This window comes from Pleurodeles waltl, chromosome 3_1 (genome assembly GCF_031143425.1).
Source record: "Pleurodeles waltl isolate 20211129_DDA chromosome 3_1, aPleWal1.hap1.20221129, whole genome shotgun sequence".
Classification (NCBI taxonomy): domain Eukaryota; kingdom Metazoa; phylum Chordata; class Amphibia; order Caudata; family Salamandridae; genus Pleurodeles; species Pleurodeles waltl.
This window is the reverse complement of record NC_090440.1, coordinates 710,953,481-710,979,770: the sequence shown is the minus strand read 5'-3', so window position 1 is coordinate 710,979,770 and position 26,290 is coordinate 710,953,481. Positions and strand designations below refer to the sequence as shown.

The following is a 26,290-nucleotide window of genomic DNA, read 5'->3' as shown; positions in this document are numbered from 1 at the left end:
AAATGATTTTTTTTTTCCCTCAAACTTTCCTTTTGGACCCGCTTTGGTTCCCCCTCAATTTCGACATGTTTTTGGCTCTTCCCTGTCACAGGCACTTAGCCCACCTACTCAAGTGAGGTGTCATTTTTACTGGGAGGCTGAGGGGAACGTTGGGTGGTAGGAAATGTGTCCCAGTGCGGTGATCCCACACAGAAATGTGGGAAAAATGAGATTTTTTTTTTTTAGATAAATTTGAGGTTTGCTGAGGATTGTGGGCAAGAAAACACTGGGGGGTCCACGCAAGTCACACCTATCTAGACTCCCTCTGGTGTCTAGTTTTCAGAAAAGTCTGGGTTTGGTAGGTTGCCCCGTGTGACTGCTGAGCCCAGGACCAAAAACACAGATGCCCCAACCTCAAGAACAGGTAGTTTTGTATTTGATCATTTTGATGTTTCCAGATAGTGTTTTGGTGCATTTCCTTTCGCGGGCACTACACCTACCCACGCAAGTGAGGTACCATTTTTATCGGGAGACTTGGGGGAACACTGGGTGGAAGGAAATTTGTGGCTCCTCTCAGATTCCAGAATTTTCTGTCACCGAAATTTGAGGAAGAAATGTTTTTTGGGCCAAATGTTGAAGTTTGCAAAGGATTCTGGGTAACAGATCCTGGTGAGAGCCCCACAAGTCACCTCATCCTGGATTCCCCTAGGTGTCTAGTTTTCAAATATGCACAAGTTTGGTAGGTTTTCCTAGGTGCCAACTGAGCTACAGATCAAAATCTACAGCTAGGCACTTTCCAAAAAACACATCAGTTTTCAATGTAAAAATGTGATGTGTATATGTTGCGTTTCCCGTCGTAGGCCTATCCACGCAAGTGAGCTAGGTGTCTAGTTTTCAAAAATGCACACGTTTGGTAGATTTCCTTAGGTGCCAGCTGAGCTAGAGGCCAAAATCCACAGCTAGGCACTTTGCAAAAAACAGCTCTGTTTTCTTTTGGAAAATGTGATGTGTCCATGTTGTGTTTTGGGGCATTTCCTGTTGCGGGCACTAGGCCTAACCACACAAGTGAGGTACCATTTTTATCGGAAGACTGGAGGGAACGCTGGGTGCAAGGAAATTTGTGGCTGCTCTCAGATTCCAGAACTCTGCATCACTGAAATGTGAGGGGAAAAGTGTTTTTGCCAAATTATGAGGTTTGCAAAGCATTCTGGGTAACAGACCCTGGAGAGAGCCCCAAAAGTCACTTCATACTCGATTCCCCTAGGTGTCTAGTTTTCAAATATGCACAAGTTTGGTAGGTTTTCCTAGGTGCCAGCTGAGCTACAGATCAAAATCCACAGCTAGGCACTTTCCAAAAAAACACATCAGTTTTCAATATAAAAATGTGATGTGTCCATGTTGCGTTTCCTGTCGCAGGCGTTAGGCCTATCCGCGCAAGTGAGCTACCATTTTCATCAGGAGACTTGGGGAAACACAGAATAGCAGAAAAAGTGTTATTGCCCCTTGTCTTTCTCTAGATTTTTTCCTTCCAAATGTAAGGCAGTGTGTAAAAAAAGATGTCTATTTGAGAAATGCCTTGTAATTCACATGCTAGTATGGGGACCATAGAATTCAGAGATGTGCAAATAACCACTGCTTCTCAACACCTTATCTTGTGCCCATTTTGGAAATACAAAGGTTTTCTTGATACCTATTTTTCACTCTTTATATTTCACCAAATGAATTGCTGTATACCTGGTACAGAATGAAAACCCATTGCAAGGTGCAGCTCATTTACTGGCTCTGGGTACCTAGGGTTCTTGATGAACCTACAAGCCCTATATATCCCCACAACCAGAAGAGTCCAGCAGACGTAATGGTATATTGCTTTCAAGTATCTAACATCACAGCAAAAAAGTTACAGAGTAAAACGTGGAGAAAAATTGCTGTTTTTGTTCACCTCAATTTCAATATTATAGCTGTTATTTTCTGTAGGAAAACCTTGTACGATCTACACAAATGACTCCTTGATGAATTCAGAATTGTGTCTACTTTTCAGAAATGTTTACTCTCCGGGATCCAGCATTGGTTTCACACCTATTTTTGTCATTAACTGGAAGGAGGCTAAAAGCACAATAAAATAGTAAAAATGGGGTATGTCCCAGTAAAATGCCATAATTGTGTTGAAACATGGTTTTCGTATTTAAGTCTGCCTGTTCCTGAAATATGGTGATTTTAGCACCGCAAACCCTTTGTTGATGCCATTTTCAAGGAGGAAAAAAAACAAAAAAAAAAAAACACAAGCCTTCTTCTGCAGCCCCCTCCCATTTTTTTTTTTTTTTTTAAACTATTTTTTGCTGCATTTTGGCTAATTTCTTGGTATCCTTCAGGGGAACCCACAAACCCGGAGTACCTCTAGAATCCCTAGGATGTCGGAAAAAAAGGACGCAAATTTGGCGTGGGTAGCTTATGTGGACAAAAGGGTTATGAGGGCCTAAGCAGGAACTGCTCCAAATAGCTGAAAAAAGGCTTGGCACCTGAGGGGGGGGGGGAAGGCCTGGCAGCAAAGGGGTTAAAGAGCACAATGAAGTAAATATGAATTATATCTCTGTCAATAAGGTCTGTAGACTACAAGAACTGAAACCCTATGAGGCCAATAGTGCAGAGCCAGACCGTGCAATACCCTGGTTGTGGAGTGCATGGGAATATGTTGTGGTAGATAACGGTTACGAGAGAATGAATGGATAGGAGGTAAGCTAGTCAAGTAACTGGTGGAAAGAGAGGAGGATAATTGAGTAGTCTGGGGGTTGAGGAAGACTGATGGTGCATATGAAGCATGGTACAAGAGAGACAATGAAAATGAGGACATAGTGATCAGATGGTTTTGGTGCTGAGAGACTGGGTATGTTGAACAGGCAAGGTTTTTTGGGGCCCAAGATCACTCCATTTGCACAATGTATTGTCTAGGTTTCTGTGCCCTTACAGCAGTGCCCTATGCTCCTCTACCCTTTAGTAAGCAAGATAATAAGCCAGACTGTTGAACCCTCCATTAACACAACACTGACTGAGCAGGACAGTGAATCAGGCTTGTGTGCCCTATGTAAGCATATTCCTGTGAGCCCTCAGTGACTCGGGCTCAGTGCTATGCTTCTATACCTTTAGTGCGCAGCTCGCTTTGCTAGGCTCCTCTGCTTACTAAGTGAGCATAATGATGTTCATCTGTGTCCATTGAGGATCCTGGCTTTCAAGGAGATAAGCCTGATACTATGCCTTCAATAAGCAGGGCACACCAGTAAAATCTCCCTGGTCGATTTCTAAAGACTCTTCCCCTCCAACTATCCTACAATGATCGCCCAAATAACACTTTCTAGACACTTCCTCTTCTATCCGTCCATTAGCCTATTCAATCCAACAAGAGACACCATGCTCCATCTGATTCCATCACTAATCCTTTTTAGGTTCCGGAGTACAGTGTAACTCGCCCAAAAGCGATTTGACGCCACGTCAAGAGAAGTAAGCGCTATGTAAATAAAAATACAATATTACATTATGCACTAGTGCCCTCTGGTTACTATGGACTCTCAGGGAATTGTACTTTTCGCACGCCCCCCCCCCCCCCCTTTACCCCGTCCGCTTCTTCGCAGTTCATATGTTTCCAGGACACTGATGGAGAATCATAAGGCAAAGGCGTAATTTCCGACCTATGATTCAGCCCCGAGACCCGTGATGCAGTCAGGAAGCGTCAGAGATGAGTTAAATAAAGATATGCAGTCGGACTGCCAAAGCCCCGCTGCCAGCTCTGCGTTCTAACTGGGATCATGTGCGGCCTCGTGCATGTTACTGCTCTCCAGACCGGAGCACCCCAGGCTTCAACATGTGTGATCTTCCACGCAACCTCATACACTTCTGAAGATGCAGATCGCAGCTGTGATCCGGGGGATGCCTTTTGAGCCCGCAGAATACAGTTATTTTCTGCGTGAGCAACGTCTGATCTTTGTGCCCCGGTTTACTTTTCTGTCAGGAATGACATTTCTCATACTCTCGTATTTTAAAAGTTACGACTACGGACCATCAAGACAAAAGGGCGCCACGTCACCGAGTTTTTAAGAAAGTGTACCAAATTGTTAAGCGCGAAAAAATAAAGTAAACTTTGGCAGGCTTTTTTATCCTGATAACACGGCTAAAATCTTAAGAAACTAGGCAGTGTCACAACTACAAGGTCTGTCGCAAACTCAATTTGTTTTCGAGCATTTCCTGTAATAAAGGGATCGCTGAGGATTCTCGTACACTCCCTGTGACATGGGGACCTTGCAATACGCGGGCCCTACTGATGTGAAATCTGTTGTTTCTAACACTTGTGCCCTAGTGAGAACGCCAACACTGAGATTTCCACGGGTCCCGGTACCTACAATACCGGGGACTCGGGGTCCTGACAAGCCAGTACTACTGGAAACTCTGGGGCGCACTCTCGGCCCCCTTCAGAGACCCAATTCCCTACTCCTTCGATTCCGTAGGGTATCAGTCCCTCCTATCATGATCCTGCCACCGTCCCCTCCGCCCGCGCTCCCTGTGATTCTCCCAGGCCCGTCCTCGCACTCAAGCCCTAGAGCAGCTGCACTTGACCGTTAGTAACCCGCGCGTCCCTCCTCGGGCCTCCGTCACACCCACGGCTCTGATTGGCTGCAGACAGTGGCGTGTTGTACTTCAGAACGCACCCTCCAACGGCCGCCCCACACCCTTTCCCCCCCGCAGCGGCTCACTTCGAAACCAAACCGCAAGTAGAAGCGTCGAGTCCAGGGGGTGGGGGTCGTAGCTGGTACTGGCCTGGAATGCGCAGCAGCTGCATGCTCGCTCTCAGCTGTTCCATATATACGGCTCTTGGTAAAAAAAAAAAATACCAAGCACGTGGCCATTCCTCGCCCAGACCTAGCCACACCAGCGGTAACGAGCCCCGCAGACTCTGAAAACGGCTTCGACGCAGCCGCCCAACCCACCGTCCTTCCGCCCGTGCCCACTCCCAGCCGTGCCCGCGAGTCAGGCACAGGCAGTGGAAAGAGCGCATTTTGGATGATTTGGCCGTATGTCAGAACACGATGGGTGACGCGTTGATGTGACTTTTTACCGCAGCGTGTATCCCGTGCCAGCACGTTTTCTGCGTTTGATTTACTGGCTAAGTGCACTGAGAATGGAATTCTTTACGGTTCAGATTTTTTTAATAAATTATACTCTCAACCCAATCCTTCAAATTTCGGTGACTATATACATTGTTTCTGCAATTTGCGCATAGGGACCGTGGTCTTTAATAATGGAGGAGCCTGATTTAAGCATAGTCACTCTTAAAACTTCAGAACTGTCAGAATGAACCACTCGGAGACCAGGTTTAAAGACTTTCATTCATAAGTCACTAAAACCATATGAAGCACACAGAAAAGCCAGATCCAAATGCTGTTATGTCCAAGTCACTAAAAATGTTAAGACAAAACCAAGAAACAAAAAGGGGAAAGAAAAAAAAAAAAAAAAAAAAAAACAGTTGAAGGTGGAGGTCGACACACTTACTTCCTGAATGCATATTTGTGCCAACCCTAGATTCCAGAGAAAATATGGTTCCTTGTGTGGATGCCTGTGTACAAGATTGACTCCCTTTGCAGGAAATCTTCAGTTTCAGGTCTTCACCAAGACAGCCACTATTCATGGCCATTGCTTAGGCACAAAGATCACAAGAGGTCATTTCCTTCCTGCTATGCCCTCAATGAAAACCACAAGATGGCAGTTTTTTGATCTTACACTTGCCAAGTATCTGCAAAGTGTTGATTTTAACATGCTTCTTTCGCTGGTGCCTGGGTCTGTTGTTCCTGAATGTGCTCTGTAGCATGGGGTGGGAGTAGGAGGCCATAGACTCAACCGTCATCCTATAAATGCACCTCACCTATTACTGGCAACGAAGGACAGTTTGTCTCACAATATATCTGGGGCTACATTAGCAAAAAGAAAATGTTCCACAGCTTCTAAATGAATGCAGTGGTCTGTGAACGCTAGTACCGTCTGGGCCCTGCTTCTTGCTACATAGCACAACCATACCAGGAAAGGAAATGTGCATTCTGACTACACAGACCACTATCGAGGCAGGCTAACTGGTTCTGCTTTCTGCACCTCAACTATGGGCTAGGGCTGCAGAATAAGAAAGGCCCAGAAGAAATAGAATGGAGTCTCTCTTATGATTCCTGCAAGCAATACCTAGGACCACATCAGGTTGTGAAGAAGGTCCTGCTCGGTTTTTTTTTGTAGTCCTACAAGAGCACAAAAAAAATCATCTCTTCTAAGTGGAGACTTGTTCATCAAAATGAGCTGAAAAGTGTCGCTCATAAAGGCTTTGGCGTAATGTCCTACTACTTACTGGTAATCTTCATTACCACCAGGTCCCTCTAGACCTAATCCCATTCATCACACCCCTCCCACCCACCTGTTTTTTCTGCAGTTACTAACTCATTGTTTTGGGTTACTGCATTTTTTGTATGGTCTCCCTTATTGTGGTTCTATTTTTACGGTTGGCTCTGGGTTTTCAGAAGTCCGGTTCTGGAAGCTTGGGTATTCTTCACATTTCACATTGTAAAATAATGCCTACTAAAGGATTATGTGGAAACAGCATGCATGGTTCTGTCATACAACCCTCCCATCCCTCGCCCTGAGGCCCAAAACTTCCCCCCACCCTAATACCTAAATTACTCCACCCCCACCCACCCTGAGCCCCCTAAAAGAAGAAGAAGAAAAAAAAAAAAAAAAAACTATCCCAAACCCCGACCCATGCCCCTAAAACCTAAAGTACCCCCCCACCATCCTGAAGCCTAAAAAAATAAAATAAAAACACACTTCCCAACCCATGCTCCTACCAACTAAGCTACCCCAACACACCCCACTCACCCTAAACCTTCCCCTAATAAGTAATTACCCTAAGCTATACCGACCCCCCCACCTCTGCCCCTAAACACTAAACTACCCAGACACTCCCACCCACAGCCCCAAATCCTCCCCCACCGCTAAAAACTACCACCGACCCAACTTAACTCACTGCACCCTCTCCCGACTCCCGATCCTTCCTCCTCCCCCTCCCACCCTTCATTAAACCTTCTCCCACCCCTTTAAAAATAAACTACCATGCTCCTCACCCTAAGCCCTAAATAAAAATACCCAAACCCCCCACTCCCACCCCAAAAAAAATAAAATAAAAAGCCAGACACCCCGACCTAAGCCCTAAAAAAAAAAAAAAAAAAAAAAAAAAAAAAAAAAAAAAAAAAAAAAAAAAGGAAACACGCCTGCCCGAGCCGCCAACCACCCCAATCCCTTCATCCACCCCCACCCCTGCCCCAGACTCACTTACCTCACCGCATCCTCTCCCGAACAACGCATGGCTTTTTCTGTGCCTGAACCACGCATATGTGTAGTTTAGCACATGCGTGGTTCAGGCACAGAAAAACCCATGCATTGTTCCGAAAATCTTGGTTACGCTTGTGTGGGAAATGTTTGTGTTGTTAAGGACATTTCCCCTTAATTGCAGCCAATTGAGTGCACAAAGGGGACACAGCCAATAGTTTCTCAAAACCCTCCCACAAAAACTGAAGGACCATGGGCAGGAAACACTCCAGAGGAGACACCCCAACCGGCTCACACCATCTCTGAAATTACCCCAATGGCGATTATACAACTGAAGAGTAGCTGGCTTCCTAGATCGCTGAATAGCCACCGCTAAATGCCGTGGAGGGCCCTTGCGTTGCAGCTCCCTCCTCTCAAGTTCCAAACTGACATGCGCAGACATCGGAGATCCAGTGAGGGGACCAACCAGAGAGGAAACAGAGAGCCAGGAATCAACCAAGGAACCTCAATCGTCATCAGCTTGACAATGGGAAACCACGACATCCGGGGCCAAAAAGGGACCACCAAAATCACCACTCGGGACTCCCCCCTCAACTGAATTAGAAATTGGGGAATCAAAGCCACTGGAGGAATGGCATACCACAGCTGATCTGGCCAGAAAATCATCAAGGCATCCATCCCCCCCAGGCTCCCACCTGATGACAGGGCACAAAACCTGGGTACCCAAGCATTTAGCTAGAAAGCAAATAGATCAAGGAAAGGAACACCAAACCTCCTGCACACCTGCTGAAACACAGCCCCGAAAAAGAGAGTTCCTATGAGGGAGGGAAAAAACTGAGGGTATCTGCAAACCCATTGTCCACTACCCGAACATGCACCACCCTCAGGGATAGAAGATGAACTCTCCCCACTGCAACAAAGGCAGTGTCACAGCATTGCGGGACTAGGAATGAATACCCCCCCGGTTGTTAAGATATGCTACAGTCACTTGATTGTCGGACCTCACAACCAGATGGCGCCCTTCCAGAAGATGGCTGAATCTTATTATCACCCTGAAAACAGCTATCAGCTCCCTCCGATTGGAGGACCTGCGGCCTCCCTGAAAAGGACCAGCAACCCTGTATGGAATGCTCCCCCAGGGCAGCCCCTCCAACCCAGAGAGCTTACATACCTGGTGAGAACCAAGGGAGGGTCGGGCAGCAAGGGAATCCTCCCACAGTAGAATGTCCTGCACAGACCACTACTCCATGTCCCCAAAACTGCAGGAGACACTGGAACTAACAACAGGAAATTACCTGAGCGAGGATCCCAAAAGGACTACAGTTGGATCCATAGAGGCCTGAGGTGAAACAGGGCCCAAGGAATTGTGAACACTGCAGCGCCAGTGAAGCCAAAGAGATAAAGCCAAATGTGGTTGGAGACTGCAGGTCTAGCCATAAAGTCGAAGGCCAAGGACCACAAAGCCTCCCTCCTGAGAGGAGGCAGGTAAACCTTGTTGAGATCCGTGCAGAACCGTGCCCCTATAAAGACCAGATCCTGAGATGGCACCAACTGACACATGATGCAATTGATCAGGAACCCATGAGCCTGAAGGGCAACACACTCTCTCCGAAGAGCCTATAAAAACTCTTCCCTTGAAGGGGCACGAAGGAGCCAGTTGTTCAGATAAGGGTAGAGACGACAACCCTGAGATAAAGGGAGGATACCAGAGGCACTACCACCTTGGTGAACACTCGTGGCACAGAGCAAAGACTGAACAGCAGAACTGTAAATTGCTAATGTTACCCCTTGAGACAAAACCTCAGAAACTGTTGTGACAATAGATGGACTGGCACATGATAGTAAGCATCCCCAAGATCCAGAGTGCACATGTAATGCCCCTGCATCACCAGAGGAATTATCTGCTGCAAAGTCTCCATCTTGAAAAGCACATGGCATACAAGTGTGTTCAGTGCTTTCAAATCCAACACCAAGCGGAAGTCCCCTGTAGCCTTTGCCACCAGGAAACAAATTAAGTAGAACCCCCTAACCCAGCGCCACAGGAGGCACCACCCAAACAGCCTGCTTCTGCACAAAGGAAAGAAGGTCCTGATGAAGGGCCTCCAGTTTGGCAGTGGGATGGCCATGGAGTTGGATGCACCCCAGACAACGGAGTCTCCCCAGACTTGATCCAGTAACTGTGCTGAATAATGTCCAACACCCAAGCATCGGAAGTAGACTCCTGCCAGGCCTGGAAAAACACTTGAAGGAGGCCCTCCACCACTGGTCCCTGCACCACCATATAGACAGAAACGCAGCTTGGGGTGCGTAGAGGGGGTAGACTTGGGCTTCTCCTCCCGACCTCTACGAGCTGGAAACCCCCCATGCGACTGCACAAACTGCCTCCTAAGGGGCTGGCACAGGGGACACTTTAGTTTGGAGAAAGGCTGGTGACCAGCACTGGACTTAAGGAAAGAAGAATGTTTCTTCTCTCTAAAGAGTTTGTGAAGTCTATTTTCAAGTTCGGCTCCAAACAGACACTGCCCCGCACCCCACATTTCCATTTCCTATCTATTCCAGCTCCATGCTTCTAAACTCCCTTACCCCCCCTCCCTTGCCTCTTCAGCCCCTACACTCATGCCCTCTAGGCCAGGAGACCACAGTAAGTTACCTGTAGGTCTCTTTAGAAGATCATTCTGTTGACAAGGCTGCTTTTTCATCCTCCAGTCCTCCATTTCTCTCCCCTTACCCTAGTCCCCTTTGCTGTAGGTTTCACCCCAGTGGTTTCCTGTCTGCATTAAGCACGTTACAGGTATAAGTTACATATATTTTGAAGGATGAGGGATCAAGTGGACCCGCCGGGGTTCAAACTTGGGACTAGGAAGTCAAACACAGATTCCTGGAGTGGATGCATTTGTACACTGAGTTACCAGTCCTGGACATAGCAATTTTTTTTTGATAAGGAACAGTTCTGTGTCGTGTTCAAGAAATTGCAGAGTTCTTCCCGGTGTGAAATCAAGTACATTTCCAATTTTTTAGATAAACATTCAATGTTTTTCCAACCACTTTCTAGTTAATTTTGGGAGCGGAAGAACAAAGAAATATTGGAAATGATTTGCCCTGGATGGGTGTAATAATGGAGCCAACATTAGTTATTCTTTTTTTTACAGTTGGCTTTTTATCCGCCTGGAAATTAAAACCTTATTAAATTCGTTTGGTGCATCCTAGTCTATTGTTTTTGCACGTCTGTGCCCCCTAGGGCTCTATTCACATTTGCGATCATTCTCCTAATTTAGGCAGTAGGTTCCAATTTTGTAAAGCACAAAAGCCTTTGTTTTAGTTTTCTCTCGCGTAAAAGGTCATCCACTTCAGTGTAAGTTTAAGAGGAAATTAAACTGGCAAGTATGCAACGATAGGGAAAGCAACCACAGCCTGCCATGGGGAAAAAAAAAACACAGACAAGCTATAGGAAACTGCCCTTCTGCACGAAAACAGAAGCCTCTCACAATTGGCTAGATTAGTTCCCTAACAATGTTATCTATGAACATTTTGCTTGCAGAACTGAGGACAGAAGAGTCCCATAAACAACTAATTACTGTTTAAGTGGGATCAGGTTCACCATCCAGTCGGGCACAATGGCAACCGCTGCATAAGCAGCTAGTTTGGTGGGCTCCCTACGCCCCTGGTACCACCAACTCCTTTTTTCGCTACCTCTCTTCACTGTAGGGTTCCTGTCCACTACACAATGGGGTTGCCACAGATCCACACCTGCACAGCCACTTTCATAACTCCACCACCACCCTTTACCCATCCTGTCACTGGCTTCTTCCCATCTTGTGACCTTCCCCTCTCTTTGATCAACCCTTCCAGTGTCCTCTCCCAATTCGTCCTCACGGTTCAAAACCCTCACACATAATGCACCAGTCCCTGTTCTATCACATAGGATTAAAAAGTCAGTACATTACCTAGACCTTTATTGCATCTCTTCCCTTAGTGAAGCCCCTCCAAACCTCTTTCCAGGCCTGCCTTTAAACGCTTAACTGTTGCAGGCACACCACTTACACTATAATTATCCTATCTCCCAGAGGTTTTGTAGTACCAGGCTTGCCCTCTCTTCAATTTCGAGAGGCAACCACTGCAAACAAGATAACATGACACCTGTTCATAAGTGGAATGTGCTACACTTTGAATAAGGATTTCGTTTTTTTAACACCATTCCCAAAGTTCTCGTGCTATCGCCTCGTTTACATTTATGACCACAACCTTGATGCTCACAAAGGGTCATTATCCTTGCCTCAGCGCACTACTACAGTCCTGCCAAGCAACGACCATGAGCACGAGGGCACAAGTCAATCTCTGAATAGGCCTTCACACATTGTGCGCTGTGCTAAGTAAGTCTTCTGGATAGCCAATTCATTATTTTCTATATCTTAATTTTGTGATGTAGTTTCATCGTCCAATCACAGTAAGTGCAAAGTGAGTGCAGAAGGCTTCCTGGAAGCCACCATTTTACATACAAAATCTAAGCACTCCTATGGCTGATGCATTTTTGAAACTCACACTTTTTCCTGCATTTTTTAGTCAGGTCATAAAGCTCCTCAAATTGTGAAGCATGTCATGGCAGATCCTCGACTCCGCTGCCTCATGCCTCATATGCCAACTGCAGGCCAAAAAAATACTCTTTTTTTTTTTGTGGGAACCGCGGAACACCCAATGGTGCAGTCACTTCATTTGGAGTCTAGAAACAGCTCCTGCACTGCTCACATGTTCTCCCACAAACAGGAAGTTGCAACATTCGCTCTGACCCAAACTTTCTCCTTAGCGCACACCCCTAGAAATGCAAGACTGCGCAAGCTAACAGAACAACCCACTGAAAAGCTTTTTCCATAAAATCTGCCCTTCATTGTAGACTCTAGCAAAAAAAACAAATCTTGATGGTGCACTCCTAGAAGGTGAATGACAGATTTAGTATCACACCTAACCATTTTCACTCTACAGACTCATGCAACTCTTTGCACCACTATATTAGGGAATATCGTTCAGCAACCTATCTGTTCAATGCAGTCACAGAGTCCTCTCCCAGTCAGAGTAGGTGAATGAATACGTTAAAATTTGCTTGTTGTTTTTGTAAGGACACTCCCAGTTGTGACATTCCTAATTGTTTCAACATTAACGTTTAAGTGACCGGATATCATGTTCTTTAACGTCCTTTTCAACAGCCTACTCCTCACGGTCTTTCAGCCATGAAAAATTCTCTACCCCCAGATTGCACTTAGTCCACCAACTGATACCCGCAGCCCCCAATATGCTATTAAATAACCACATTCCACTCAAGATTCACAGGATGCCATAGAAGCAAGATGTCACATGCTAGCTCTTTCAAACTGTCCAAAAAGTCCATAGGAGAATAACACAATAACCGCCAATTTATAAGCCCGAGGTCTAGAGCGGCCCTCCTCTAAGCACTGAGTCAGAAGACTCCGTGGTGTCGTACAGACCACCACCTCCAGTGCACTCAGACTGGAGGACTTCAGTTTTCTCCTCATCCAGGTGAAATGTTTTGAATCATGATAGAGACACATTAAAAGAACAGTAGAGGCGATGACTATATCCAGCATAAGGATCACTGCCCTGTGATGTCATTTATATAGCATAACGGGCTTCGCAAAAGCCATAGATAAATACATTCCTTAGGAAGTCAGTTCACCTTACAACTTCGCACTCAGTAAGAAACCTTTGAAGGTAACTCTACATTACTTCTTCGAAGACCCAACAGGACATGAGTGGACTTTGATCTTCACTGAGCAGGTCTTCTCAACTTTCAGCCCTGCCGGGCCCATACTGAATGAACTGAAGCCAGATGAAGGGCCCCATGCTAGGGGCATTGACCCATGAAAGAGGAAGGGGTCCCTGCCAAAGACAGGGGATCCTTTTCACAGGAAGGGGGTCATGGGCATGGAATCTATATCACAGTCAGGGGCACATGCCAGAAGCACTGGATCTAAATCAGAGGAAAGGGATACAGGGCACGGGAAAGGGGGCTCTGCCAGAGAAAGAGTTCTATGCCATTTTAAAAGGCATAGTGAGACAGATGAAAGGGAAGACAGGAGAGGCAGATTTGCATAAGGGACAACAAACAGGTCAGAGTGGAGGTGCGGTAGACCTGTCATAGAAAGGGAGTATGGCCAGAGAAAGGGTTCTACGCCTTAAGGATGAGATTGTGCAGGACAAAGGGAGTCTCCATTAAAGGCTATGCAGAAGAAAGTGAGTCCATGTAATAGGAAGGGGTTGTGCAGGAGGAAAGATATCTGTGACTCAAAAAAAGGTTCACTTGCTAAAGGAGGAGGGCTGAGGAGCACAAAGTCTACTTACCAGGGCATTAAGCGCCCAAACGGTGTCCATGACGTTTTACTGATGAAGAAACCAACAAGGGGATCGGTGACTGCATCCCAGGCGCGACCGGCGAACAGGATAATGGAGGCATAGAAGGGGTCAACCTGCAGCAAGGGAGGCAGTGGAGTTTAGAGCAATGCAGTTCAAAGAGTTATTCTTCCATACACTCCTCTCACTAAAGGTGCCAGAACCTCCACAAAAAGTTTAAAAAGGAGCCCCAGTGACACATCGAGAACTGCACTACTCTAATCAGCCAAGGGTTGCACCCTCCCACCGGTTCCACAGAAGCACCCCAAAGGTGGCTAAACTGCCATCCACAACCGGTCAATATCTACCCCATTGCCATATACCTCTCACACAAATAAAGACAGAAATCAAACACTGCCATCTCAACTGTATAACTTACTACCACAACAGGAAAAAAAAGATGCATTTAGAAAACATTTTCTTCCTTAATTAACCAAGAAGGGATCCATGAGGTTAAGAAACTGTGTTTAAGACGGATATTCTAATCTCACATTGATTTTGCTGTGTGATTTTACGCTCATTATTAGTACATATTATGCGTACAGCACTTTGACGTCAGCATGACATCGTCAGTGCCATATAAACCCGCAAATAAATAGACAGTACCTCCTGTCCATAATCTCCTTCGTGCCACTGGTCCTTGCATCAACCTTCTTGGAACGGTGAAGAAAAGAGTCCAAACCTGGACTGGCCCCTGTAAACCATCCTCAACTCGTCCTCGGGCTTCTCCCCATCTCAAAGCAACACGTGTGATCGAGTGAATCGGACCAGGAGACCGAGGTCGGCACAGTCCCTGTGGTAGATGCAGAGGACAGGCGCGCGCGGGAATGCTCGGCAGACATCTCCTGAGACGCAAAGGCCATTTCGGCGTTTAACTAATAATGCTGAATGTCGAACTCAGGGCGTGGGCGGCAGAAAGGCAATACCTCCATGCTGCAGGCCACGAGGGACAGAGACACTGTCAGCGACGAAGCGCCGCCACCGAGCGCGCGCGCCAGGAGCTTCAAGGGCACAGAAAGGGATATCCGTGCGAGTGTCAGCTGGAACAAAAGGAGGGGCGAACTAACATCACTGTCACACGGCGTCCCTCTGCTTCAAGGAAGCGGGGAGGCCTCGTTTTCCATTATCTCTTCAAATTACTCTTGCTGGGCACCCTCACGGCCAATAGACTTAGGAGGGGAAAAAAAGCTTTCTCAACTGTACAGCGTGGAAGTGGGATGAGAACACCTCACAGTGAGAAATTCCTGAGGCTAAAAGGATTTGGCGGTTATAAGAACACGAACGCTAAAACAATCCAGCTCGTTGTTTTGTTTAAAAAGCCAAAGGCAAGAAGAGGAAAGCTTTAGCACCATTGCTTGCTTACCGCTAAAGAAGCGATTTTCGTCATGGCTTTAACTTAACGCACTCGATCATAGACTTGTTTCTTTAGCTCAGTCGTTAGTCCCGACCTTTTGATGTTGCTACAATGCTATACAACATGCTTTCAGCCAGCTCTCTTCATCCACTGACCTATTCTGTCTTTCACATTTTTCTTCCCCCACTACAGTATACATTTTGAGGCAGTGGGCATCAACCCTCATTTGTCACTGGCTAACTTCACTCCAAGTGGCAGTATGCTGTTTTCTCACAAAAAGCATACCGCATACAAAGTAGTTCCTTTCATTCCCAGGAATTACTATGGCAATGTTTGCTTTTTGAGATATAAAAAATATTTTTCCTTCTAGCTAATTCTTTATGTAGCAGCTAGCCACAGAGCCATTGGCTTTGCTAATACTTTTTTAATTATTATCTTGAGCCCTTGTTTGTAACAATTGCTAAATGGAATGCCTGGCATCGGTAACAGCAAGACTGCAACACATCAACACTTCATTTCAAGGGCTTGAGGAAACTATGTTAATTTGCTGACAATTTCTGTAATACAGTCTGCCCTTAGTGTAGGCGGCTGTTTGGGGTGATTTTCCACTCTGTGCTGAGCTTCCCACTGTAGACAAGACTCTTTTCTACTCTGATGATGGGTTTTGAGTGTTTCCTACTCCGTCACTAGGGTGAGTTGCATAAGGAGTAACCAGCGGTAATGTGATTGCCACCTCAAACGACTGCATATGTTCAGGGTTACTTTCCGTCTTCACTTAACCTGTGAGGATAACTGGTCCTAAGAATCATGTAGTTACCTTGAATAATTAAACAGAGATAAAAACATGCGTAAACCGATGATTGCCTGTTTTTACATCTCCCCCATCGTAAATGATGGGATTAGTGTATAAACTGCAAACGTAACGAAGTTGTAATTTACTTCTGGTGAAAACCGGAAAGTTTAATTTTAGGAAAATGTTTACTCGACATAATATTGCTCTCTGGAACTTTTACTGGATGTTGAATTTAGTTTTACTTTAAAGTTGTATTTTTCCAAATTCAGTTTGTGGTTTTCTTATGCGACCTGAAAACAAGCTTAAAAAAGTTAACTGAATGGACACTAAGGCATTCCCATATGCTTGACCGACATTAGTGCTACAGGAGGAGCCAGCAGCATGTTTCTCTGATGATGAGCAATGGGGGAGCGAGAGGAGGGTCCACTGTCAAGAATAGAGTTGAAACCTCCTATCATAAGGCAGCTCCATGAGATTCGGCATTATACAATACGTTATAAATTACTGACATTGCACAATAAATGTTCAGACATCTCTCTGAACAGCTAAGATAGGCTTGTTATTACTCTTTCAATTATGGGGCAGAGAGCAGTTAGTGAAATTGTTATGAAGCTAGAATAGCTCCCCCTAGTTCTGATCTTAAGTCTAGAGAAGTTTGTAAGGACATAGGTCACTTCAGATCCTTCTCGTACCCCAAGACTATAATGCAGGCAGCGGATGGTGGAGCTCTAACCTGGAAACTTTTTCAGTGTCTTTGAAGGTGAAACTTTAGACCGAGATATTTGATTCTTAATTAATTTTGCAATTCACTTAACGGGACATTTCAGCATATGGCAATCCATATTTTACTGTCTAAATTTTTCAGTATTAGTTTTCTATGAGGGTGTTTTCTAACGAATTTCTTTTTCTTCGGGGAAATTCACTTGTCTGTGATGTATTTTGCACCAAAAAACTACTAGAATGTCTTATTTCATAAATGCCCAATGCACACAAAATGAAGAGGAGCAGAGATATTGTAGATCTGAAGGGTAAGGTGCTGCCTTGAGACATCAGGAAAGGTCTCACTATCTTGTCATAAGAAGCAATGTTGGCTAAAGCAATGCACTGAGAAAATGGAACCAAAAAAGGTTATCACCTGCCTACCCTTCTATGCATTACAGAAATCCAATCACCCCTTAGCCAGATACCCTGAGTTTGCCACGCCTCCAACCACCATAGAGCATCCAACCTCTGCATGGTCTCTACAGTACTTCCATTAGATACTCAGAAAATCTCACCCCTAAATACATTACAAAATAACCCCTACACCCTCAGGGCCAGCGTTTAGCATGGGTGAGCTGGGCCCAGGGTGTCAATATTCTGAAGGGCACATGGAGCTGTGTGCATTAAGGTTATGCCAACAGCAGCTCCCTTCTCATCTTGTTCCAGACTTCCTTGCCCCTGCGTGTTCATTTAGGTCTGATTTTCCAGTTTAAAGTGGTTTTAGTCCTTCATTATCATACTGATGACTTTTTTTAAATTCCTCTTTAACCCCCTTCCTTCACCCTCCGAGGCCTGCTGACACACATCAACAAAACCATCATCTGCATGAGGCAGCTAAGTTATCAGCAATTTAGGTGAGCTGAAGGAGGTCCAGGGAGGTTTGTGTTCAGGGGCCAGTTGCTGCTCACCCAGGTACTGACCACTGAACACAAAAGGCACCCCCTGCTTCCACATTTAATTCACTACCATCAGCAAGGGTGCCAAATTTCTCTCCACCTACGCCCAGAGCTCTATCTTAGCAAAGGCCGGCTCTGCGCACCCTCCGTCCGCCATTTAGAGCTTGCCATCCTCCACCCTGTCTCACATATTGGCACAAGACTACCCTTTAGCACTGCCTCATTCGGCCCACGGACTGTAGGTCTGCCAGGTCACCTTGTGACCACCGTCAGATCATGGATGTCATGATGCAGGTTTTAAAAGACTTACCTGTGCTACGTCTAGCAGGTAGATCTGCAGGAAGAAACCGAGAGCGCAGCCTGTTATCTGGTAAGGTGCTCCTCCAATGGCGTAACAGATCTTGCTGCATACAGAGAGCTTCTGCTGCTTCTTGGGCTATAAAAAAAGCGGGAAATATGAGCAACTAAAACCCCTGAAGGAAGCCAGCTCAGTGCCACAAGGCACAGCATTACCTACACAAAAGACTGAAGGTGTGATTCACAAACTGAACTTGGAGTAAGTTTACTACTTTTCTGTATTCAGAAACTGCACTTTCTAGTAGCTTACACTGTTATAGCAAGTCCAGCACTACACCTGTCAAACCTCTGGAACTGCTAACACCCTCCCACGGACAATAACTGAGGTAGGGATATTAGAACTCCACAGGAAATAATGATATATTAAAAGATTTAAAATAGCTACAAATAAAAATAAGTGTTAAAACAATATCAAAATAGTACATATTTATTGTTTATTTAAAAACTATTTAATAACCTGTTCTAACTTTTTTAAAGTATTTATTGTTAAATTATTTTTTAAACTCAAAATAGGTTATTAAATATTTGATAAATAATCGCATTTAACATTATTTCTTATGAGGTTTTATTTTAGGTGCTTACCTTCATTATTTTCTGTGGGACTATGTTGCAGTACCTGCAGTTAGCCATGTGAAGTGCTGAATGTGCTACAAAAGTGCAGTTTGTGAATACCAAAAAGTAGTTAACTTACTTAAAAGTGTAAGTTACCTTTGTGAATCAGGCCCATACTGTTTATAAAGCGTCACCATACATTTCTTTAGGCAACACCCTTTAGATTTCAGTGATGAAATAATAAATGCTCCGATGGTGCAGAGGGCCTGTGTTTGTAATTCAATAAATGTTTATAAATCGTTTATAAATCGCTGTTAGAAAGAGGTGTGTTGTGGGTGACACTTCCAAACTGGTTCCTGTACCATATGCAGCAATAGTTTACAACTGTAATTCCATCCCAAACCATTAAAAAAGATAACCAACTCCTCAGAAAATGTGATATCCCATGCAGAGAGGGAAAGCGCTGCCCTTTTTCCATTAGCTGAAATTGAATAATACTTTTAAAGTTGTTTTGAAAATGGGGCCTGAAAATATACTACGGCTGTGGCACCCAAAATCCCTATGATGACACTGATGCCACCAAACAGAAACAGAAGAGTAAGAGCTTTTGGCCCATGAGGCGCCTAGGGCATACAGGCACACTCAAAACCCTTTGGGAAGAAACATACAGGAGGAATCGCAGACAGGAAGCAGAAAGACGGAATCCATCAGACTAGAAGTAAATCAGAGAAACTGGAACCATACAGCTATGATGCATAATCTCACACCTTGAAGATTCAAAATCCATCAGGAAGTATGTGGATCACCTCTCAGATAAAACGAGGCAAGAAATTGGATATTATGTTGCGTAATGTGGAATGTGTTATGACAATATTTCATGATTGTCACGTTTACGTATGTTAACAGTACCTGAGCAAAGGTTTTACCACATTAGTACCAGTTTAAGACACAAATCAAGCAATAAGCAAGAGAAAGGTAACAAACAAGTCATCCTTTGCATAGTCGCTTTCACTGTACAGCAACAGGCGTTGCTGAGTTTTTAGTAACTTTTGATCTGTTTGAGGTAAAAGCATCTGCAAAACTCATAATTCCAGTGGTCCTGTCTAAAACTGGCAAGACAGGAAGCAGAGGGGATTGCCTGCCGTAAGGAAAGCATTATTGTACGGCAAGAAGATGGCCAAGTGTGCATCCAGGCAGGAAGCATGCATCATGACCACGCCTAAGACCTAAGGCATAAAATAAGATTGAATGAATCCACAGACAAATCAAGACAGGCAGACAGAACCCCAAGACATGATGCAGATGGAATGAATCCCAGATTGGATGCTCCTAGGGCTAACGAAGGTGACAAGCCTTATTTTGTAAGCAGACAGAATAAGCCCTCAGACAAGGAAGAAATGAAATTAAAATGAATGACTCCCCACTCAGAAAGTGGAAAGGTGGATCGCCTGGAACGTATCCTACAGACCTGCCAATTTACACGGTACCACTGTGTGACACACAATAATGGTTGCCCTCACAGTCTCCCGGTGAAGAGGCAATATCACACAGTGGCAGGGAAAACGAGCTGAAAACCACTGTTTACAGTGGTTTTCAGCGGCTTTTAACTGCGGGTGCCCGTTAATAGGTGTGAAAACACCCCAGGACATCAGCAGCAGCCTTAGCATGCTTGTTTTTTTTTTTTGAGGGAGGGATTTGGTGCTGGATTGGGGGGGGGGGGGGGGGAGTAGTGTCTTTTAGATGCTTCTCGGCATGAGGCCCCGCCCCCTCACCACACTGAGGTTTTTGGTGAAGGCGGCAGGTCTCCTCCCAGATATGACATACCTTACACAAGGTGCAGACATGGCCTAACCCAGGAAAGCTGCAGACGGGGTATATACCAGTCAGGATGAAGATTGGGTATATCCCAGGCATGTGATAGAGTGCATCACAGACAGGCTGCAGATGGTATATATACCAGTCTGGAATTATCCGATAGGGAGGGGATATCTCCCTGACAGGATGCAGGTGGAATGTAGCCCAGATGAACCATATCCAACACAGGAAATAGATGGGACATCAAGAAGGATGCAGAAAGAACATATCACAGATGGTATGTATGTCAAATGGGATGAAGGTGGCAGGCAGAAGACAATTCAGATGTATTCCAGATGAGATGCAGAAGGAAGGTAGATGGGTTGAATCCCAGATGGGATGTACGCAGGACTAATCCCAGACAGGAAACATTCCAGACTGGACAACAAATGGGACATATTCCAGATGGGACAACAAACGGGTATATTCCCAGATGGGAAAGGTGTGGAAGGGGCGCATTTCAGACACAACATGGAAATGGTGAATTCCAGGTTGGGCAGGACGCGTAAAGGGCCCAGCCTCTGTGGGGAGGCATAAGGGCCCAAATCTTAGTGACATGGCAGAAGAGGCCCAAATACTTGACAGAGAGCAGAACAAGTGTCACACAGGTAGGAAGAATGGCAGAGAAGTTGAGATAGGATGACGCCCCCCTCAGAGATAGGAAGGCAGGATAGAACTTCAGCCAGGTTGTAGATGGATTAAACCCCAGCCAGAAAGAGGATGGAATGAAACACAGTATTCTCATACAGCAAACAGAATAATTTTCAAACTAAAGTTAGCATGCCTGTCTAGGTAACCAAGGATACAACATTCCAGTGTCCCCTCTTCTTTTGGGCTAGATTTTTCATATCAAAATACCACACATACGATCAGAACCCAGCTTCCCCTCAATTATCTTTTGACTGTTAACTTTTCCTTTTATTGATTGTTATTTAAAACATGTATACATGACCATACCGGCATCCTGGCGCTGACCCCGACATAGCCTCTGTACAGTGCTCCTCTACCTTTTGCGTGCTACACAAATTCCACACAACCAGTCATAGGTACAATCTGCCTCATGCATGCTGGTACTTAAAATGGTGCTGCCTATCAATGAAACCAAGCGACTAAGCTACAAAATCACAGTGGTCACTAAAAGGGAAGCCCATGGCTTGGGCGTGGCAGCCTCTGCGACCTGGGGTGCATTGCTAAGCATAGCTAGACAAGAACCGGTATGACGAGTCATGCACAAAGCAGACAGGAGCAATGAGGAAGATGAGCAGAAGGGTTAGGTTGGAGGCAGACTCTATGGCAGCTCCCTGCCACTCCTGAAGCGGTGACCAGTAGGGTACGAGCTTTAAAGGGGGCGGGGCAATCGATGTCGCATCTCTGAGTGTCTCTTGCCTCACAGTTGTGGCTGGGTCCATGACGGTGGTGCAGAAAACTATAATCCCTCTGCATTCCATGCCTCAAGATAACACGCCCTACTGTTGTAGCAGGTTGGTCGTTAGCCCACCCCTACCCATTACAGGAAAAGCTCGATCATAGCAGTCCAGAACTGTTCATTGCAATGCTTCTCGCGCTCACATCTGCAGACGCTTTGTACAGGGCACTGAAACGGCTTAATGATGTTTGTATGCTACTCTTGATGTCACAGCTCTGCCGTGTCCTACTCAAACGATTACTCCCCATATGCTAATGTCATCCATCTCACTGACTCAGTTCATCTACTTCTTCTCTTTCTGTCATTGCTGTGCTATTAGTACAATGGTGTCTAATTGCTCTGTAACTGTATCATCGTCTGCTTTTTCGACGCCCTTGTTATTTCAAGGCCTGTATACAGCACTCAGACGGGTGGAGTATATGCCATGATATATATATATATATATATAAAGCTTGTGATGAAGAATGGGTTCGTGCTATAGAAAACAATAGATCACCCTGACACACCCCTGTAACGCCAGCTGGACGTGTTCTGGCGCCCCCTCTTTGTTAAATGTACATATTCACCCCCTTTCCTTCCCTGGTATCGGTGCTTGCAGCTAGGCATGCTTCCGCGGTGAGTCAGGGGCTGGCAGTGACTGATTGATCCGGGGAAAACCCATCTCTGATATAAATCCAGGCAGCGGGGAGGAGACAGACAGGCACAACGTGTCGCTCACTCACAGCTCCCTCGCAGGCGCAGCCCACAGCGCGCACACCCACCATCTGCACACACGCCGAAGCATGCAGACGTGTCCCCTCACTCAAGCACCCGGGGATTGTAACCGAGGAGGAGACGCACCTAGGCCATGTCGTGGAGCACGTCAGATTTGCTTTAATTTTTTACGAACCATGCATTTCCCGCTGACTTGCTCTGATAATGGTGTTTTAATTAGAGGTAGCTAGCAAGGGCGGACAAACATGCTGCGTACATAAAATGCGCTGTATACGTCTTAATGGGGTGTGGGGGGCGGGAGAAGGTTGTGTTTGCCTTCTAAGGCGCGGGGATGTGCGCGAAGCCCAGAAGCGCTGGAGGGGGCGTGACAGGTGTAAGGAGAGATGCAGGAAGAGAGATAATGAGGCGATGAGCAAGAGTTAAACATTAACGAAAGACTGTTTTGGCGAAATACTATATCTAAAAAACACGTACGTAGAAAAACATGTTTAACTACTAAAAGGCGTCAGGGGGAGGTCTCAAGAAGGGCGGGCCGTAAACATGTCTTGCGCGGCTGAAGAGCCGTCCTGGGAACCAAAAGCAACCCTGGTAAAATGTTCAAACCAGCTTTGAGGCCTCCCTTCCCCGTCTCTCTTATTCCTGAATGTGCCTGGTGAAGAAAGTGTCAAAAAGGCGGCAGATTGGGACCGCTATCCTAAACACTCCAGCCAATCAGGAAATTCCCGGTGAGAACACAAGGGCGGCCCAGGGCTGGGGAGGGGCTCAGTGGGCGGAAGCACTTGCTTCCAAAGTCGAGTCATTACTAACAGATCGGGCACTTTAAGAAGCCAACGCGTTGACGCGGCCCCTTTAAGGAAGTTGACTTTGTGAAGATGAATGAACTTGCAGTTGCAATCACATGGAAACAGTGACGGGACTGCCATAATTGCAGCACTCAAAATGTAACTAAGAGTAAATGGCGTAACCCTCATAGAGGAAATACTGGAAACTGTGCAGAGGAACCACTTGCCACCCGAAGAGGCAGGATGAAGAGGCATGGGCATCAAGAGCGATTGCCCAGACCCCCCACCTTCGGAGGGGCGGGGGATGACTACTAATACGGCTGGGGTAAATCAGTAGCCTTTCTCTCCCTCTGCAACTTCCTTCCTTCTGCTTTCTGTGCCCCTCTCTCCAACTCTCCCCTCCCTTTCTACCTCACCTTTCTCTAACTCTATATTGTGGTATCCCACCTCTCTCTGCCTCACACGCCAGCGCTTCACCACCGTTGTCTCTCCCTCAGCTCTCCGACACTCACCATTAATGAGGGTTTGAATTGAGTGAAAGGGAGTAATCATTTCAATCTACTTGCAAACGGGGGGAGAGGGGTCCCAACGTATACCTTACCCGAAATACCAACAGCTCTTAAAATGACACTGGTAGGGTGCACACTGCAACACCCAGAGGCACACCACAATGCGACCTGCAGGGGGTGTCATCCTCAGGGAAGCGACACGCTATCCACTGAGGTAGGACACACCCATACACTTCACACTCGGCCATGAAGCTGGCAAACTTTCGCTCATCAATCATTGCGAACCACTCAGAAAACCCACTCTTCAACAGCCAAACCACACATGAAATTCCAATAAGTGTTTGGAAGGCAAGGCTAGCAGAAGCGTCCATTCACCAAGGACACAAGGGACAGGTTTTTCCTGTACACGCCACTGTTTTAATGTGTTAGTACACAAGGATCGAGCGACGTGAATTCGGAACTACAACTCCCAGAATACATTATTTTGGTGAGCTAAACTATGGGAGTGGAGCACGGTATCCTTGCTGACCACTTGGGAAAGTGCCGAATAAGTGCTACAAAAATCGTTGCATAAGAAAAATAAATAACCATAACAGAGACAGGATATACGTGTAACCCTCAGAAAGGTAGGGCACGTGTGACGCTGGGCAAAGCCAGAGTAGTATGCAAGGAAAAAAAGGAAACACCTGCCAGGAAAACACCCAATAGAGATCCATTAAAAGATCGACCTGAGCCACCACAGCAACTCCATCAGGGCCAGAGCTTGCAACCACGACCTGGTCATCAGAGAGAGCCCAAGCGTTAGATGTCAGCCACCAGGGCTCCAACTTACCACCAGAGACCAGGCGCCAGGACTGCAACGTCCCTGAAGGACCAGAGACCAAGCACCAAGGCCTTGGCGTCCCAGAAGGACCAGATCTCAGAGGAAGGACTGCAACCCAACGCCAGGAATAGAGCACAATCACTGGAGTTCAGCCACAGAGCAGCAGCGCGGCCACCAAGAGCCAAACGGACAGAAGTGCAACCCACCAGAAGAACCAGAGCTCAGGCACCACGGGTGCAATTTAACCACCAGAGACCAGAGATTAGCCTCCAAGAATGCAGTTCAACCACCAGAAGGTAAACCTAACTACCTGGACTGTAAGTCACCGGCAAGACTAGAACCCAACCACCAGAGCTCAGCCAAAAGGTCTGTTACCCAGTGCCCGGTCCAGCAACCATCACCAGGACTAGCTAAGTGCACAGCCCAGGAGCAGCAAGGTGTCAAGAAGGGCAGGCAGCGCGTGGCATGTACAGGGGATAGCTACTGAGTACTGTGGCAGGTGCCCCGTGTCAATCCTACACACCAGAGGACTTGGGGCGTCTTTCATCCGTGTTTGGGTCTCCACACCCTCTGCCCCTGACCCTCCCTCGCCTTCAACCACAGTCCTTACCTCTCTGAATTGGGCCTCCTCCCGCAGAGCAGGCTTCAGGAGCTCCACCGAAGACACGCTGTCTGCCCCCTCTCCTCGCGCCATGCCGGAACTCTTCGAGGCGCTCTCTGGGGGGTCCGCTGGGTCTCAGGTGCGAGGAGGGTATGGAGGTGGCTCACTTAAGCAGTCCCCGTGTCTCGCTGCGAGGATGTCCACCGCTCCCTCAGGGTTGGTCTCCAGATCACTGATGAGTGCTGTACGTCTCCCTCTGAAGGTCTCTGTGCCTCACTGGCAGGGTCCCACTAGCTCTTTAATTCTACGGGCCCTGTCAATCCCCAGTGTGGGTGGGGGTCTCTGTATCTCCGCTGGGTGAGACGGTATTCCTCCTGACACTCTCTGTAGGTCACGTTCGCGCTTCCCTTCTGCTCTCAATGACTGAGCCTGTATCTGTGCTAGAAAATTGAATTAGGATCCGCCCCTTACCCGCCCCAGAGAAGAGTCCAAGCCGGAGACCGCCACTGCTTCCCTCACCCCATACACGTCAGCGTGAAAGGAATGACTGAGTCGTGAAGCTGCGAGCCAATAAACGTCCGAGCCGGACACACCCCCCCAACACTCCCAGCCTTTACGTCATACACCATTTCTTGCCGTACCACCCACACCACGCATTCCCAGGACTTAAACCGCACATACATTATAATGGGCGTACCACAATCACGTATTCCATACACTCACAGCGAGAAATCAAATATCGCACATCAGTCACCCGTCCCTAAATTTCACGGACTGCCCGTAATTTCGCCCTGCCGTCCGTTGCACGTAATGGAAGGGGACGGCAAGGCGAAATTATGGGCAGATTAGTTTCCCCAGCTGGAGAGGAAGGCAGGGAATCTCTTGTGCTCAGAAGGAGGGAGGGGCAGACAGAACAGAAACAGACCTTTTTGCCAGGGTCTCTCTTCCTCTTAAAGAAATGCAAATGTGGGCAACTGGTAAATCTGCAAATGTAAAGGGGCTTGAAAACCTGCATCCACTTTAACCAAAAGGAGTTGCTTGAACCTTTCTGATGGCAAAGATATTTTCTTTTAGAGAGGTACTGCAATGGTGTTCCAAGGTGATCTGTGGAGTGTGTGGTTTTAATGGAGTTTTATAAAAAA

The 26,290-nt window shown here is 46.4% G+C and overlaps 1 protein-coding gene across 2 annotated transcripts in view; it reads right to left on the bottom strand.

Moving 5' to 3' along the window:
* The window catches only part of MFSD2A (MFSD2 lysolipid transporter A, lysophospholipid), an 89,827-nt gene extending 63,789 nt beyond the window's left edge, over nt 1–26,038 (bottom strand). Inside the window, exons 1-3 of one of the 2 annotated variants that reach the window (XM_069223434.1) lie at nt 25,158–26,038; nt 17,841–17,966; nt 13,678–13,802 (exon numbers count right to left, since the gene is read on the bottom strand). In XM_069223434.1, the coding sequence (XP_069079535.1) occupies nt 13,678–13,802; nt 17,841–17,966; nt 25,158–25,241 (335 nt within the window). In that variant the 5' untranslated portion in view covers nt 25,242–26,038. Of the gene's footprint in view, nt 1–13,677; nt 13,803–14,331; nt 14,734–17,840; nt 17,967–25,157 lie in introns of those variants that run through there. The other variant, XM_069223435.1, reaches the window with a different exon arrangement.
* Nucleotides 26,039–26,290: the final 252 nt, after the last annotated feature.